We start from the raw sequence: 15,766 nt of genomic DNA, 5'->3' as shown, positions 1-15,766 counted from the left end.
GTGAGAGCAACAGAAAAGATTCATTGTGGTTTCTGATGAGAAGTGCATGAAGCCTGTCTCGTCAGACACGCATCCTCACCGCCATCAGATAATATTTATTAAGTCTCTCATTCTCCCGTGCATTTATGTGCAGCTGAGTGCGGCCCCGTAATGGTTCTGTGACTTATGGTGGTAACTAAGGGTTCATATAAAACGCTGTGGTCTGCCGACGTACCCGACCCCGGGCTTTTGTTCACCTCCTGTTCAGAAGAGGGAGCACCCTGTGTGCTGTGAAAAACCAGGTGAAAAGCCAACTTTAAAAAAAAACTTTAAAGAAAAATGTGCTTTTAGTAGATGGAGAAAACACAGATAACTGAGGGAAACTGAGCAGACTCACCATGAAAACTGTGACCACCTACCGTTCACGACAGTCCCCTCCTATAACTGACCCCATGGGCGCCTCCCTGAACACTCCCCACTGCTCACAGGACTTCCTGAGCACAGCTCTCCCCTCGGCACAGATCGGGAAACAGGGGCTCAGAGAGGCGGGCACTTTGCCGGGTCTCTGCAGCTGGAGTGGCCGCACCAAGATGCATCTGTTAGACCTCAGTCCCCTTGACTCCCAAACCCGTGCCTACAGACTCCGTGCCGGACAGGGTGCACATTATCTCCCATCACCCCCGGACCAACCCATGGACGTAGTTCTGGTTATCCTGTGGACAGCCGAGAAGGTGCCCAGGGAGGCAGTAAGAAGCCGGGGTCACGCCTGCTGCCTAGGAAGTAGACAGCAATGGCCACTCTGGGGAAAACTTGCGATGTCCACTTGGTGCCCACCATCCTCGGCTTCCCTTCCAGACAGCCCTGTCCATGGTCTGACTCCTCTAGGGCTTCAAATAGGAGAGGTCCAGTGGAGGGAGACTTTCGTTGAACCTCACCAGAGAACAGGGCCATTTTCCTCCCGCGCACGAGCTCTAACACAAGGCAGGGGCTGTTATTCAGGGAGGCAGAGCTGGTTAGAAGTCCTGAGGATAAAAGGTCAGTAGGGGATACAAGAAATTGGATTTATTTATGGTATGTGACCTAAGTGTGCTCAGAGGTATTCTCATAGGTTACCCAGAACGAGAGAGCGTATTTATGGCCAAGATGGTGCAGACGTCCTAGCCCTTTTTATTAAGTATGTTTATTACCCAGCAATTGGGTTAAGCAATTGTCCAACTGCTGAATTACTGTCCCTCTGATGGGCCAGCCTCACTGCTCTCTAAACCACAGATGCAGATGGCCTAATGGCTCTTCCTAGAATGCACGGAGTACTGTTCTTCCCATCCCCATTCTAAAGTTATTATTCCCATTTTTTTTTTTGACAAAAGTGGTAAAGAAAAGATGTCTGGGGGAAGACATCGTAAGTGGGTCATCATAACAAACTGCTTCAATCTGAGGCTGGCTCCCTTCTGCAGGACACACACCCTGTATGATGCCCAAGTTCATGTTCCCGAGGAATTTGGGGGTAAAGGTCACCAAATGCCCCCTTAGTACAAGCTGCTTCTGTCTCGTGCTCGAGCATAGACCCACCAGGAAGATAAAATTATGATAAAAACAGTTGCTCAGCTGAACTGGAGGCTCCGTAACTATGCTGGAGAATTTTAATTCCTTTAATTATTACAACCCTCCCAGGCAGTAGTGCTCATTATTCCCATATTACAGATGACGAATCCAAGGGTTAAGGAGATGAAGTTACTCACCGCTGAAGTCCACAAGAAGGTTTGATTCTATCGCAGCAAGAATCCTGATCCTTCAGGATTTTCTATTCTTAAGTCCAACCTCTTTTTCTTAAAAACAAAACCACTAACCATGCTGCTGTAGGCCTACTGTGAGCACGGTCCCTCATCGGGCATCAACACACTCCATGTTTGGGTTATACTATTGCAAAGCCAGCTTGGTTTGGGTATAAACTGAGAGATGATGTTGCCTGCGCGCTCCACAGACTTCAGAATCAGTAAGTGCTACACCTCCCCCTTGTTATAATGTCAGGGATGCCACATGCTGGGGCACAGAACGGGTACAGATGGCAGGTGACACCTAGGACAGCAAGAACGCCTGCCAGCTGTGGGCATCGTTGCTGATGTGACTGTGACCTGGCAAGGGCTACCCAGACGCCCTTGGGACAGACAGCCTTCAGTTGTTGCCAAGCAGTACCACATTTCAGCCAGCAGATCTCTGGAGCTGACCAAGAAGGGGGAACTGAGTGGGAAGTAGGGAAACGGAGCCCCTATCATTTCAGGGTGATGCAAGAGAGAGTTTACCACTGCAGGAGCCCCCCCGCCCCCACTCCCTGCCCAGGTGGCGGTTCAGAGTCAGCCTCTCCACCATTACATCACAGCCACTGTTGCTAACAGAGAGGAAATGTGCTGTGAGCCCCAAGTCCTTGCACTGCACCCCCGTCAGGAAGGACTCCAGCCACATGGGCTCTTCCTTCCGTCCTGTACCATTTCTCTGCGACAGGGCCCTGAACCACAGCTGGTCCACCCAAGGATCACTGAACCCAAGGGTCCTGGGACCGTGGTCCCAAGGTGTGCTCCATGGTGACTATCTGTGTACCTGGTCTGGAGCCTCCTCTTTTAATGGTTTCCGTTGTCTGATAACATAACCCTGGAAAATCCCAGAAATATAACAGCACGAACTATAATTTCAATGACAACGTGAGATAGTGCCTTTCCCCCAATGCTATATGCTAACACTTTTATTACTCTTAACAACAGTACACAACTACGGTATAACGTAGGGCTCCCCATTTTGCCACGCACTCACAGACTGGTGAGGTATGGGCTATCTGGAGACATTAATATGGGGCTTTGAGTCAGGAGCCAGGGTTGAAGCAGTGTGATCAGGGGTCTTCTGTAAAACAAAGAACCTTCTCAAGAGAGAACCAATTTACTCCCTGTTCCTGCTAAAGCCCTTTGGGCCTCGCTGGTGTCCACCTTGCACTTGGCAAATAGACTTATTCCGGCTGTAGGAGATTAGGGATAAAATATATTTTTTTTTAAGAAGGAGAAAAAACATAACTCAGAGATACGGCACTCTGTGTGCTTAATTTGGAGGGTTTTGTGGTTGAGAAAAATAGATGCCAGGATCTGCCTTCGTCGAAAAGGTGACATCTGGGTTCATTAAAGGTATACGTTAGATTTTGACAAAGGCTATTTTTCTAAGTCATTAAATTGGTTTTTAGGAACCTTATACTCTCCTTCATTTGAACAATTATTAAACTATAAAATAGAATTGCACAATTGCTAAAACTGTAATCTGAAAGTTTATAGCCGGCTATAAAACGCTATATTATTAAACTATACTGAAGATGCTCAAGCCCATTACAACTTTTTAAATGAATTATAAAACCCTTTACTGATGATAAAATAATCTTAAATTACAGTACTGTGTATTCTAACAATATGTTCAACCAAAGTTTGCTACAATGCAAACATGCCAATCACAGAAAAACCATTCCTTGAATTAAGTTTGCAGAAGCGTGCCGGTGACAGCAGGCCGTGAGGGGACGCTGGCAGGCTGGGCAGGACGGCCCTTCTGCCCCAGGGAGGGGTCTTTCCCTATGTCCCTTCCACCACAGGACCAGCCAAGAGGGAGTCTCTCATGTTCAAAGCCTACACAAGAGACAGCATTGCATTGCAGGGAGGCTGGTGGCAACAGTAATTTTTAAATTCACCCCATAAATGAGATTTTTAAACTGTCAAATATTTAGTTATGCTGGATCTGCCCCTCCCACATATGTTATGGACTGAATGGGGTCCCCCCCCAACTCATATACGAAAGCCCCGTTCCCCAGGTCTTCCGGATGGGACTCGATTTGAAGACAGGCCTTGAAGGAGGCAATTCAGTGAAAATGAGGCTGTTAGGATGGGTCCCAGACCAGTCTGACTGGTGTCCTTATAAGAAGGGGAGATTTGGACACACCGAGGGACGCTGGGGACGCACAGGCACAAGGAAAGGCCACGTGAAGGCTCAGTGAGAGGACGGCCGTGTGCAAGCCACAGAGAGGGGCCTCAGGAGGAACCAGACCCCCATACCTTCCTCTCCGATTTCTGGCCCCCAGAGCGGTGAGGAATAAATATCTGCGGTTGAAGCCCCCAGCATGGGTGCTTCGTTGCGGGGGCTGAGCACACTGTTGGGGGTGCCGACGCTGCCCTCCGCGGATGGGCCGTGTGCACACCTACCCACCGCGGAGCCTGACCCCCAAGAGGAAACGTCTGCCTTTTGGTCCCAGTTAAACGTTCCAAGCTTCCGTGCCTAATGGGGTTCGAATACGCAACCAAAGGCACGTGTCGGCAGGCTGCGTGGCAGCCTTCACGGAGTCATCCCCAATTTTGGAGCTCTGAATTCAAGCACTCTCCTGGATGAAAGGCTTTGAAAACGCTCTACAAGCAGTTATTTCAAAAACTGTTTTTACAACAGCCTCTTTCCTCCCAGGGCTAACGTGGGTGATTCTGGGAGGCAGCTCCCCTCTGAGCTTGTCGGCTGGCACCTGGCGCTGGGAAGATTAAGTCCCAGGAGGCCGCTGGCAGCCTCTCTGCGCTGAGAGTCGTCCGGCCCATCACGCAGGGCCCCTAGGCCACTTAGCAGCCTGGTCCAGAGCTCTGCCGTGAGGCTTCCAGGGGAGCCCAGAAGCAGCCTGGGTGGGGGGCCCTGAGGCTTAGCGCTTCTGCTAAGGGAAGACCCCTCGCAGTTCGTGTCTCCCGGAGTGCGGGAAATCAACTCGCTCTGAGCGTTATGCAAAGGAACTGTAGCTCTAGCCAACATTTGGACTTTTTTCTTTTCTTTTTAATGGGACGGACATGACAGTGGGGGCTAGAAAATACTCTGTAATAGCCAGAAATGATGGAGACCTGACAAAGACCGTAAACCAAATACCACACATCACAGGCAGCACCAAGGTCATTTTCTCAAACAAAAGACTCAGGAAATGGCATCTGCATGGCCAGAGTCATTTAGATTCTGCACATGTGCTGCAGCTCGGCTGTGACTGGTCTGGCACGGGCCAGCGGTGACTGGTCTGGCACGGGCCACACGATCCTGCTCGACTCCCCCCGCTGCCCCCCAAATGCCCCCATGCCCCGGGTCCACACGTGAAACCTGAAGGGGGTGGGGGAGACATGCTTCCACCCACTCTGGTCAGCTGGCAAAAGTCTCCTTTGAAATGTCCCCTCTGGGTGGCTTGTCCAGGGTGCTGGGTGGTAAGAACACATTCGTCAGAAGGTTGAGGGTGTGCGGGGCCCTGCGGGCTGGGGAGACCAGCAGGTCCTCAGATGATGAGAAGCCGGAGGAAAGCCTCCGTCAGTACGGCCTGTGATAGCCTCCGCAGGCCCCACTCCAAGAGAAGTGTCACCTTGGGAAAATTAACTTAAATATCCCAACATGGGCATTCGGTGGCCACTGCTGCCCCTTTCCATTGTTCTTGCCTGCGCTACCCAGGGAAGACTTGGTCCAGTGTGGCTGCTCACTCTCCCATCTCCACAGGTCCCTTACCATGCAGGGAAGCCTGAAAACACTCTCCACCACCTTCATTTCCCCCGTTGTAGAAAGGAAAAGGGGGTCTTTGAGGCAGCCCTCATTTCCCGGACGGTGGTCCACCATCAGGGACGATTCTGCCCTCCAGGGGCATCTGGCTCTGTCTGGGGACGTGTGTGGTTGTCACCATAGGGGAAAAGTGCTACTGGTATTTAGAAGATGGAGGCCGGGCCTGTTGCTCAACATCCTATAGTGCACAGGGCGGCCCCAAACAAAGAATTTCCAGTCAAGAGGGCCAAGGCTGTAATTCTGATCTGGGGGAACTGTCCAGTTCCTGACCAAGAGATCACCCAACGATCCTTACTGAAGTTTTTAAGATTGGCGCAGAGGCACACAACCCACATCCTGGAAAGAACAGAGAAGCATCTGACTCCGAATTACATTTCCAAACCACCACCCTGACAAGACCTCATCTTTCCTTGACCTTAACAAGCCTGTGCTACACGTGCAAAGCCACTGGAAAACGGGACCCATCAGGCAATGCACAACGCAGCCCGGCCCCCTCAGGGCATTTCTCTATGACTGAAGATGGGACAAAGAGGACCAGTGCTATCCAAGGGCCAAAAGCATCACAAAACTTACAAGTAATAAAGACTTACACAGTATCTCCTCTGAGCTGGGCGCCATACTTTACACACAGGATCACACTGAATCCTTGTAACAGCCCAGGAAGCTCCACCCCTGCTGGGCAGCCATCCCCACTTCAGGGATGAGGAAGTCAAAGCTAAGTAGTTTGCCTAAGTGGGGCAAGTAGGGAAATGAGCCCATGCTGAAAGTTCAACTCCAGCTTTCTTATGAGAAGTTTCACTGTTTGGTCCTAGAATTAAAATTAGAATTTGGCTAACTTTTGTTCCTGGTTTCTGGGAGATAACCTTTATATCCTTGGAAGTTCTTCAGCAATAGGAGTACCTTTGGTATTCCTGAGCCCTTTGGATCCTACCTGATTTATGGTAATGAGATGACTCAACGGGGGTTGGTCACCAGAGAGACCAACTACGGGCAAAGGGGCTGGGGCTTTGACTCATGCGAGGTCCCCCCAACTGCCTGACCTCGCAGCAGAGAAGGGTAGAAGACTGCATTCAAACACAGGCCCAGTGGCTCAATCACGCCTGGGTAATGAAACCCCAATTAAAAGGCTGGTCACTGCAGCTCAGTGGCGCCCCCTGGGGTGTGTGTGAATGCATGAATGCCCTGGGAGGGGGCAGGGTCCCAAACCCACAGGGAGAAGGAACAAAAGCTCTCTTCCGGAGACTGTCTCAGATCTCAGCCTCCCTATCTCTCCATTTGGTTAGTCCTGATCTGTTTCCTTTATAATAAAACCATAATCCTAAGCGTAGTACTTTCCTGACTTCTGAATCATTCTAGCGGATTGAATATGAGGGGGTCGTGGGAAGCCCTGAATTTGTAGCTGGTTGGTGGCCTGGGGAATCCCTGAAGTGTGGCTGGCATCTGAAGGCAGAGCCATCTTGTTGGGGACCGTGCCCTTAACCTCTGGCGTCTGTGCTGTCTCCGAGAGCTGGCGTCAGACCTGAGTTCTAGGGACACCGGTTGTTGTCAGAATAGGTATTGTTTCCTTTCTTTATGCCGCTTTACGAGCCAGTCTGGCTCCTCCATCTGCCAGATGTTGTGCAAGAATGTAGAGACCGATTTTCATCTCTATTGAGTGAATAATGTTACCTAGAAACCGAAAGGTAAAGTGCTCTGATTTAGGTAATACGGTGTAGTCCCTTAAAACGCACAGAAGGGGAAGATGCTCCTTTGGTGGTCCTCCTCTCCCGAGCCAGCCTGTCTTAGGCCTATTGTCTGAAAAAATGGGAATAAAAATAGTACTGACCACAACAGGTTACTGTGGGGATTAAGGGAGTGACTCTATGTACACATAATGTGCTTAGAACAGTATCGACTCGCGGGAAGAGCTTATACACATTTGCTTTATTAACACCCAACCATAAGAACTAGTGCTGATGTGTGCTATCAGAGCAAATAGTTCTGGGTTCTGTCATATTCGATGGTTTATAATGCTTCTCAGAGGTAGCTTTGGGGACCACTGTTGTCTGTGACACTATGTAGGGGACATTACTAACATTTTTAATTTTAATATTTATATATGGATTATGTATGGAGAACTAGCACACTGATTCACGTATGTGTCACATGTGTTTTAACAGCTTTGGATGAGTCTAAAAATTATAGTGTTCATATAAGTAAGTATATCTAGCAATTGAGCTTTTTGTTTTTTATCAGAGAGAGAGAGAGCACAAGCCCCAGGAGCACCAGGCAGAGGGAGAAGCAGGCTCCCTGCTGAGTAAGGAGCCGAACTCGGGACTTGATCCCAAGACCTTAGGATCATGACCTGAGCCGAAGGCAGCTGCTTAACTGGCTGAGCCACCCAGGCGTCCCTAGTAATTGAGTTTAAAGATACATATGAAGCAAATAGTAATATCGGCAAAGTGCAGACATGGGAAGGAATCAAAGTCCTGGGGTCAGAGGCTGGCATGCGAAGCTGGTTCTCAGACACTATCTTTTCTGCAACTAAGACTGTTTCCTGTTTACAGCTGTGTCACATCTTCCCAAGGTCAGCACTGGTTAAAGAGATGTGGCAACAGTCCCTGGCAGACAGTCCCACTCTGGGACCAAGGTCGGACCAAGATTTGACTACCGTCATGGCCCCAGTCATACCATCAAGAAGCTGGTTGTTAGGATGACACTCCTAGGAGACCCTTCTGGGCACGGGGATATGGAGTTTGGAACTGTTAGAACCCCTCAACACCTTGTCCTTTCTTGCTGCCTTTGGTTTCCCTTCCTCCAAAGTACACTTGTATTTCCCTCCTTCCTTAGGACTTTTGACAATGACCAATTCTTAGAATCAGCTGGGTATCACCCTGTTCCCACGGTTCTTACAAACTAAGAAAGCAGCTCCATCTTTTTTCCTCCATGGACTCCCAGCCCCTGGGAAGAGCCCTTCCTCTATGGTCCCAGGGTCCAGAGAGAAAGCTCTCACACAGCTCCTGAATCACGCTAAGAGTGGTAACCAGTTACCACGTGGAGAGGGTCGGACAGTCATGCTGGGCCCTTTGCGTAAGAGGAACCAGGTCTGAACCCTCACAACCAACCTGGGAGGCAGGTGACAGTGTAGAGCAGACATTCAGAGAAGGTAGGAAACGTGCCCTAGATCACAAAACAACAGCAACAGAACCAGGGTTCTCACTCTGGTCCATCTGATCCCCAAAGCTCATGCTCTTCCCAGCAAAGCCCCTCCTGGGCTGTCAACCACCGGTTAAAGGAAAGCACTGAAGAGGTGCCCCCGGGAGGCTCTGCCTGCTGGCATGGGGGGACTGAGTGCGGGGGTGAGCGTCTCCATGCCAACAGCCTAGTGTGGAAGCAAGCACCTCGCTCCCTCCCCTTCCAGCTTCCCGCCCTCCCACCAGTCATCCCGGGCAAGATCCCACCACCCTGGCCTGGCTCTCAAGTGCCTCTTCTCCAGTGGAAGATTAACAGGACGCCAAAGCACCCCATTGCTCTGCTAGCATAAATTGCAAGAAAAACATTTAGAATATTGATTAAGTGCTTCATGCTCGAAGATTTAAATTTACCTCCTGTATTTCCAGGATTAGCTGACATAATGGGGTCAGTCTGCTGGCACAAATGATTTACGGAACACCCATTGGCAGCTTTCCTTTTAAAACTCGACACTTAAAATTTTCACTTGGTCACAGCCAGAGGAGTCCTGGGTATTGAGCAGGTTTGGATGACTGCCTTCCTGCCGCCGCTTCTAGAACTTTTGGGGTCTGGCCCTGGGAAGAGCTTTGAAATCACTTCCGGTCTGGTCTGGCCCTATCAGGTACAAAGAGACTTTGTTTAGGTGACGAGGTCCTAAGGCGGTGGAGGGATATGCTGTTCTTCCGGGATGGAAAGTCTTGTTTCAGGTCTAGATAAGTTTCAGTATTCTAATATTTAACATTCTAATTAAATATTTGAATATTCTAATATGTAGGAGTTAAATGGCTGGGCAACTCTTGTCTGCCCTCTGCTCCTCTTACCAATGGGTAAACATCCCGCATCCGACAAGCTCCCAGCCCATTTCTACAAGCTTCGAACTGTGTTCTGCGAAGAGAAGGAACTGGTTCCAGTCAAGGAGGCCAGGAGTTAAAATCCAGTGGGTGCTGCAGGTTCTCTGCTCCAAGAAAAATGTTCACCTCAAGGTCTTTGCCCCCACGGCCAGGGAGGATCAGTAGTGTCCCTGTTGTGGGACCCTTAGGGCCAGCGTGGTCTTACCACCAAAGCAGATGATGGGTGATCAGTGGAGGTGATTTCGGCAGTTAGCCTTCTCACAAAGACGATCCCCTGAAGATGCTCCCATATCTTCTGTGTCTGAGAAAACCACGTTGGTGGTTTCTTTCTAGAGTGCTGCCTTAAAAGTCCCACTAGGGAGAGGGGAGGAGCCCTACTTGAGATCGGTCTACAAGCTCTGGCCCTCCATGGCTCTCCACAGGGAAGTTTTCTTTGGCTCCTAAGAAAAACGGACTTTGGTCGTGGCTCTCACCGTGCACTAGAGCTCACCAACTGCTCACAGCTATCCCCTACCCACCCGCCAGCCCTGGATCAGAGTGTGTGTTCCCCAGGCTACCAGACTTTCTCTTCTCAATCACAGCTCTACAGGGTGGAAAGCGGAAAGGGGCAGAGGCAGCAACCTTTTCCCCAGCATCCTTGGCTACGGTCCCTGGGCTGTCTTCCTCAGGCTCTAGCCCCCTGTTTGACCACAGAATCCAAGACCTACAAATGCCACTCTAAAGAGTCTTTACTTTAAGCTTCCAGAATTAAGTGGTGTACAATGAGGCAAAGTAGGGATTTTTCCAACACCTACTTACATCTCCCAAAGATATTTACTTTAAATAAGCGACAAGTACAGTCCATTTGGTTTAAATATCCTGAGCTTTTTCCAGCTAGCAGATCACTCAAGTGCACAGAAGATGAAATAATTGGTAGAATTTTTAATCTTCTTTTGTTTTTCATGTGACCACTTTGTACAATTCAAAAGGATATGCCAACAATAGCACAGCCTGCATCATGCTTGTTACTAATATGACTGCCAATTAATCCTGACATGGGAGCTTGGCGGGTTACCCAAAACCTGGTATTTTATCACCTCAGGGGGTGAGCACTTGGACATTTCTATGACATTTTATACTAATCAATCAACTTTCCTTTTTTAAAGGCAAGCCTTTCACAGGAACTACAGAAGAGTCCTATACGCCCCACACCCAAGGCCACCCATTTCCCCAAAAGAAATGCATTTGGTTCTGTTGATTATTAAACTTCGAAGCCGACTTTTGAAAATGTTTATTCTTATCTCTTCCCTTCCAAAGGGGAAATCTATCTCAAATGTTAAGATAGGAATTCAAGTCCCCAAGAGTTTTCTCATATTATTGTATATTTTAAAATATTACAGGAGGGTGCCTCTCGAGGGAAGTGAACTTTTAGAGCTGCCAAAGATAGCTGACTTTCTCCAAATCTGTTACCAATGGATCTCAAGCTGGTTTAAGTCAGTTCTGTTCTGAGTAATGACACACGTGGCTGGGACAAACGCCATTGTAAGATATTTCTAGGACCCCCTGGCAAATGGTAATTTATCTGGAGATAGCCAGGCAGGCAGAAAAAGGACAAATAGGGAAAATGAGTCTCCTGGGAGCCCTCCTCCAAAGCAAGAGTCCTAAATCAGTGCCAGGGACCATGTTCTCCGGGTGAAGGCCCATCTCTTATCACTCACTCATCCCCCATCCTCTGGCCTCCAATGATTCTTTCTACTGTTGTTAGTATAGGTCATTCAAAAGACATCGCCAAGCTGTGAAAATTTTACTGGCAAACTTTCAGTCTTTTCCTATTCCCTGTCTCCTGGAATTGCATGAATAATCCCAACCTAAAGCATGAGCTTTGTGCTTCCCCTATTACTTGAATGGCTGCCTTCAGGAAGCACTAGGACACATGGTCCCTCACAAGGAGCTTTTCCCTGCTGCCATTTCTATCCTCTACCCCCGTCACAAGCTTTACTGAGGTAAAATTGAGAAATAAAAATTGTATGTATTTAAGGGCTACAACCTGATGTTTTGATACATGTGTATCTGAGGAAAAGTTTATCACAGTAAAGCTAATAAACATATCACTTAGGTAGCTACCAATTTGGGGGAGGGTGGGAGCAATTAAGATGTACTCTCTTAGCAGGTTCCAAGTATCCGATACGCTATTACTAGCTGTAGTCACCATGTTGTATACTAGAGCTCTAGATCCCATTCATCCATGTGATTGAAACCTGTTCCCTCTGAGCGGCACCTTCCTGCCCAGCTTCTGGTAACCACCATTCTCCTCGCTTTAAAAATCTGACTTTGGGGCGCCTGGGTGGCTCAGTGGGTTAAGCCTCTACCTCCAGCTCAGGTCATGATCCCAGCGTCCTGGGATCGAGCCCCGCACTGGGTTCTCTGCTCAGCGGGGAGCCTGCTTCCCCCCCACCCCCCACCTGCTTGTGATCTCTCTCTGTCAAATAAATAGATAAAATCTTTAAAAAAAAATCTGACCTTATCAGATACTACATGGAAGTGAGATCAGGAACCTAGAGGCGTTATGCTAAGTGAAATAAGCCAAATGCAGAAAGACAAATACTGTGTAACTTTCCATTTTTTTACTTCCTCCTTTCTGTTTATTTCTAATTCAAAGAAAGAGCCCAGGTTGGTTGTCCAAGGTCATGGAATAAGGTGGAAGTATACCGGCCTTGAGGCAGAAATCCCAGGCCCTCCAAAGAATTACTGTGTGATTCTGGTTAAGTCGCCAGCCCTTCCCTGACTCTGTTGCCTTGTGTATAAACGGGAAGGATGTCTGTAAACCCAGCACAGCACCAACACCCACCCACTGTCAAGAGACCCAGTGGCCAACTGATTGGGGATCAGACATCACATGGGACATTTTTAAAGTACCATTCTGGAGTGTTCCTTCTGCCCCTGGCCCTGAAGTATTACCCCCATTTAATTCCCGCCCCCCATTCTGGCAGCTCGACCATCCTTGAGTTTTGTGAAAGCGGAGGCTCAGAGAAGCCAGGGTGCTGGTGAAGAAAAGAGCCTGGGTCTGAACACAGGCTTGGCTGCAGAGCCCATGCTCTCACTCCCTGCTTCATGTGTGTAAAAACGGGTTCAAGCAGGCCGTCCCCTTAAGAGGAAAGGCGAGGTTTGGTAGAACCCTGAAGGGCTCCCCAGAAGTGAAATGCCATTTAGCTCCAACTTATGTAGATTTTGTGTATGTGTGTGTGCGTGTGTGTGCGTGTGTGTGTGTGTGTCTTCCAGGGAAGACAAGTATGGCTGCAATCTTATTCCTTGGTCATCCCCCACTGCCATTTCCCCCTCTGCTGAGAAGTTAACTAACAGCCTCAACGTAAACATCATGCTTTAATTTTACTTTGCCCCTCTACTCATGAGGCAGATTTCATATCACTAATACGGGGGAAGGCAAGGCGCCGTTTCTCGGGAACAGAGCTCATGTGTCCCCTGACGTTGCCAGGGCAACCTTGTGACAGCACCGAGTCCTCCTGACAGGAGGGGTGGCTGGGCAGAGCTGTGTTGGAGGCACAATACTGTGGGGCCAAGACATGCGGGCACCAAAGGAAGCAGAAGCCAGGCGCTTTTTTCGGGGGGGCGGAGGGGAGTAGCAAAGGCACAAGGAGGTGGGGAGAATGTCTCCTTATGGCTGAAAGAATCCTCTCTCACAGAGAAGACTAATTTCATAGAATTTCCAATGATGGCTAGTCTTCTGAAATGTCATCTATTAGTTTGGTCTGACTTCCCAAAAATGTTGACAAGCTGCATCTTGCCCCTTATTTATAAGTTCACTGAGGAGAGAATTGTTTCTGAGTGCCCATCCCCAAGAAGTTTCCAAACCACCGGAGGCGCTCAATACACAGGCTAAGCACTGTCCCCGCGGCCATGCTCCGTGCGTTCAGACACCTGCAGAAAAGAACCTGGTTTTTCCCATGGCCAGAGCTTGCCTCTTCCACCAGTCGGGAGACATCTCTGGCCCACTCTTATCACCGAAGGACACCAGGGTCCTATCTCTCATCTGGCCACTTGTCTTACTGATGTTAGAACCAGAATGGACCCAGTAAGAGCAGCAGGCTGGCCTAGGAGGAAGCAGGATGCCAGGGACCAGCCAGAGACAAAGAACAGATCCTGTGTCTGTGGTGTGATGTCTGGCTCCAGACTCTCCTCTCCCTGGCTGGGGGTGGAGGATTGGGGGGGAGCTTTGTGCAAGTCACCTCCCCTCCCCGAGCCTAAGGGCTCTGCTGCAAGAGGGAGCAGTTAGAGGCTGTATTACTGCCCAAGTGTCCTACTTCTAGCAGTTTCTGCACAGAGCTCTGGACGTTGGACATGCTCAAGAAATGCTTCAGAAGCATGAAGAATATCTGGTTGACCTTGGGCTGTGTGGCTCCCCTCCCCACCTTCCCCTTAGTGCTGTGCGTGTGAGTGTGTGTGAGTGTGTCTGAGGGTTTGTGACATGGGAGGACAGGACAGAGACCAATCACCAGCTGAGTGGCACATAGGACATCCAAGAAGAAGAAGGGAGACACTGGGGGAGAGAGACCGCAAGCCAATCAGAAGCAGAAGAGCTGCCCCAGTTTATAGGGTCTGTAGGGAACGAAGGGGATTGTGAGTTAAGAAGGTATTGGCCAAAGGTTTCTGGTGAACATTCTGGTGAGCCTGGTCCTTGGTGACAGCAGAGTGGGGAGAGAAGAGAGAATATACTCCAGTGACCAGTATGAAATGACAGCCAGTGCTCGGCGCCTGTGCCCTCCCCTAGCATTGCAGGAAGCAGAGATCACCACGCGGTCACTCCTTCCCCCCAAACACAGGAAGAACCACGAAAGCAGCGGGAGTCTCCTGGATTCCCAGCACTGGGTGACTCACAAGCTCTGTGGGCTCCTGCAAAAGTGTTACTTCACCAAGACCCGGTGCCCTCCAGTGCAAGCACAGTAACACTATTACTCTCCCTCAGCCGTCAGGGAGGGTAACAGCCGGAGACCTAAAGTGTGTGAAAATACTTTGCAAACATATAAACACGTAATGTCTTGAGAAGTAAGTAGCTGAATAGTTGTTACTATAAAAAAAAAATCAATAAAAAGGCAGAATAAACACTCTGCTTTGACTAAAGGCAGGAAACAACTGTTCACATGCCATTGTGGTTCTGCCCTTGGGAGATCTGGATTAACCCCAAGGAAGTCTCCTGGCCACTCTCACTTGGCTCCAGTCCCACAAGAGGCTTTGCAGGGTGGCTCTACCCAGCTCCTTTCACTTCAGAAAAAAACGTTTTCTTCTGCTTCTGGAAGAACGAACCCATAGGAACTCTTGGAATTAACACCTCACTAGTGACAGTGCCCCTGGTTCACCTTAAGACAGAGTTAAACTCTCTGCGTTAAGTTTAAATGACACTGGTGGCGACCAACCCAAAAGTACCTTCTCTTTCAACAGGCTGCTGCTTTGAGGGGAACATAGAATAAGCATAATAAATAAATTGATCCCAGTTTGACTCTGCCACTCCACAAACAGAAGGCCTGAGGATTCATCTCCCCAGCCCCCTCCTTCTACAGGTGAAGACACCAAGGCCAGCTCCGGGCCCACTGACCAAAGTCACACTCCCAGCAAATGCGAGTCAGTCCCAGAGCTTGTCTTTCTCCCGCTCTGTGGCGCTTTGCAATCTTCATTTATCATGGTTAAATGCACTTGTAAAATTCAAACCCAAGCAGCCCTCCATCATTAGCCATCCATCTTTAAATGCATTGCAGGAATGCATTCCCCTGCCCCCACAAGTGAGCTCCATAAGGGAGTTCGGTCCCCGCTCTTACCTGCAAATTTGCACAAGGTGGTAAAACGTGAGTGGGGATTTCATTCTCAGAACCTGCTGGCCCCAGGGGCTTGTTCTTGGCCCGGAAGGCTGTGGTGGTGGTGGCAGTGGTGGTCTGAACTGGGAGGGCTGGCTGCCACACGGTCACATCAGAACCATTGCCAAAGGCTTGAATTGCATTTTCTGCAGTAAAACAGGAGGAAATCCAATTTCAAAGTCAAGCAGCAAATGTAACAGACAGGATACATGAAGCCAGAGAGGCACACTAGAAATTCTGATTACAGTATTGGACTTCCCTGAACAAGACCCATCCATCCCTCCACGCGCAGAGAGCCAA

At 49.3% G+C, this 15,766-nt stretch overlaps 1 protein-coding gene across 3 annotated transcripts in view; it reads right to left on the bottom strand.

Annotated features, from left to right (window-relative positions):
* The window catches only part of GFRA1 (GDNF family receptor alpha 1), a 202,698-nt gene that overhangs the window by 10,217 nt on the left and 176,715 nt on the right, over positions 1-15,766 (bottom strand). For all 3 annotated transcript variants that reach the window (XM_032878967.1, XM_032878985.1, XM_032878976.1), the window contains one exon: positions 15,431-15,612. In XM_032878967.1, coding sequence (XP_032734858.1) covers positions 15,431-15,612 — 182 coding nt within the window. The remainder of the gene's footprint in view (positions 1-15,430; positions 15,613-15,766) is intronic.

Source organism: Lontra canadensis, unplaced genomic scaffold, assembly GCF_010015895.1.
Source record: "Lontra canadensis isolate GAN:19392208 unplaced genomic scaffold, GSC_riverotter_1.0 scaffold3, whole genome shotgun sequence".
Lineage (NCBI taxonomy): Eukaryota > Metazoa > Chordata > Mammalia > Carnivora > Mustelidae > Lontra > Lontra canadensis.
The sequence above is the reverse complement of the archived record's forward strand: the minus strand, read 5'-3'. Positions and strand labels throughout refer to the sequence as shown.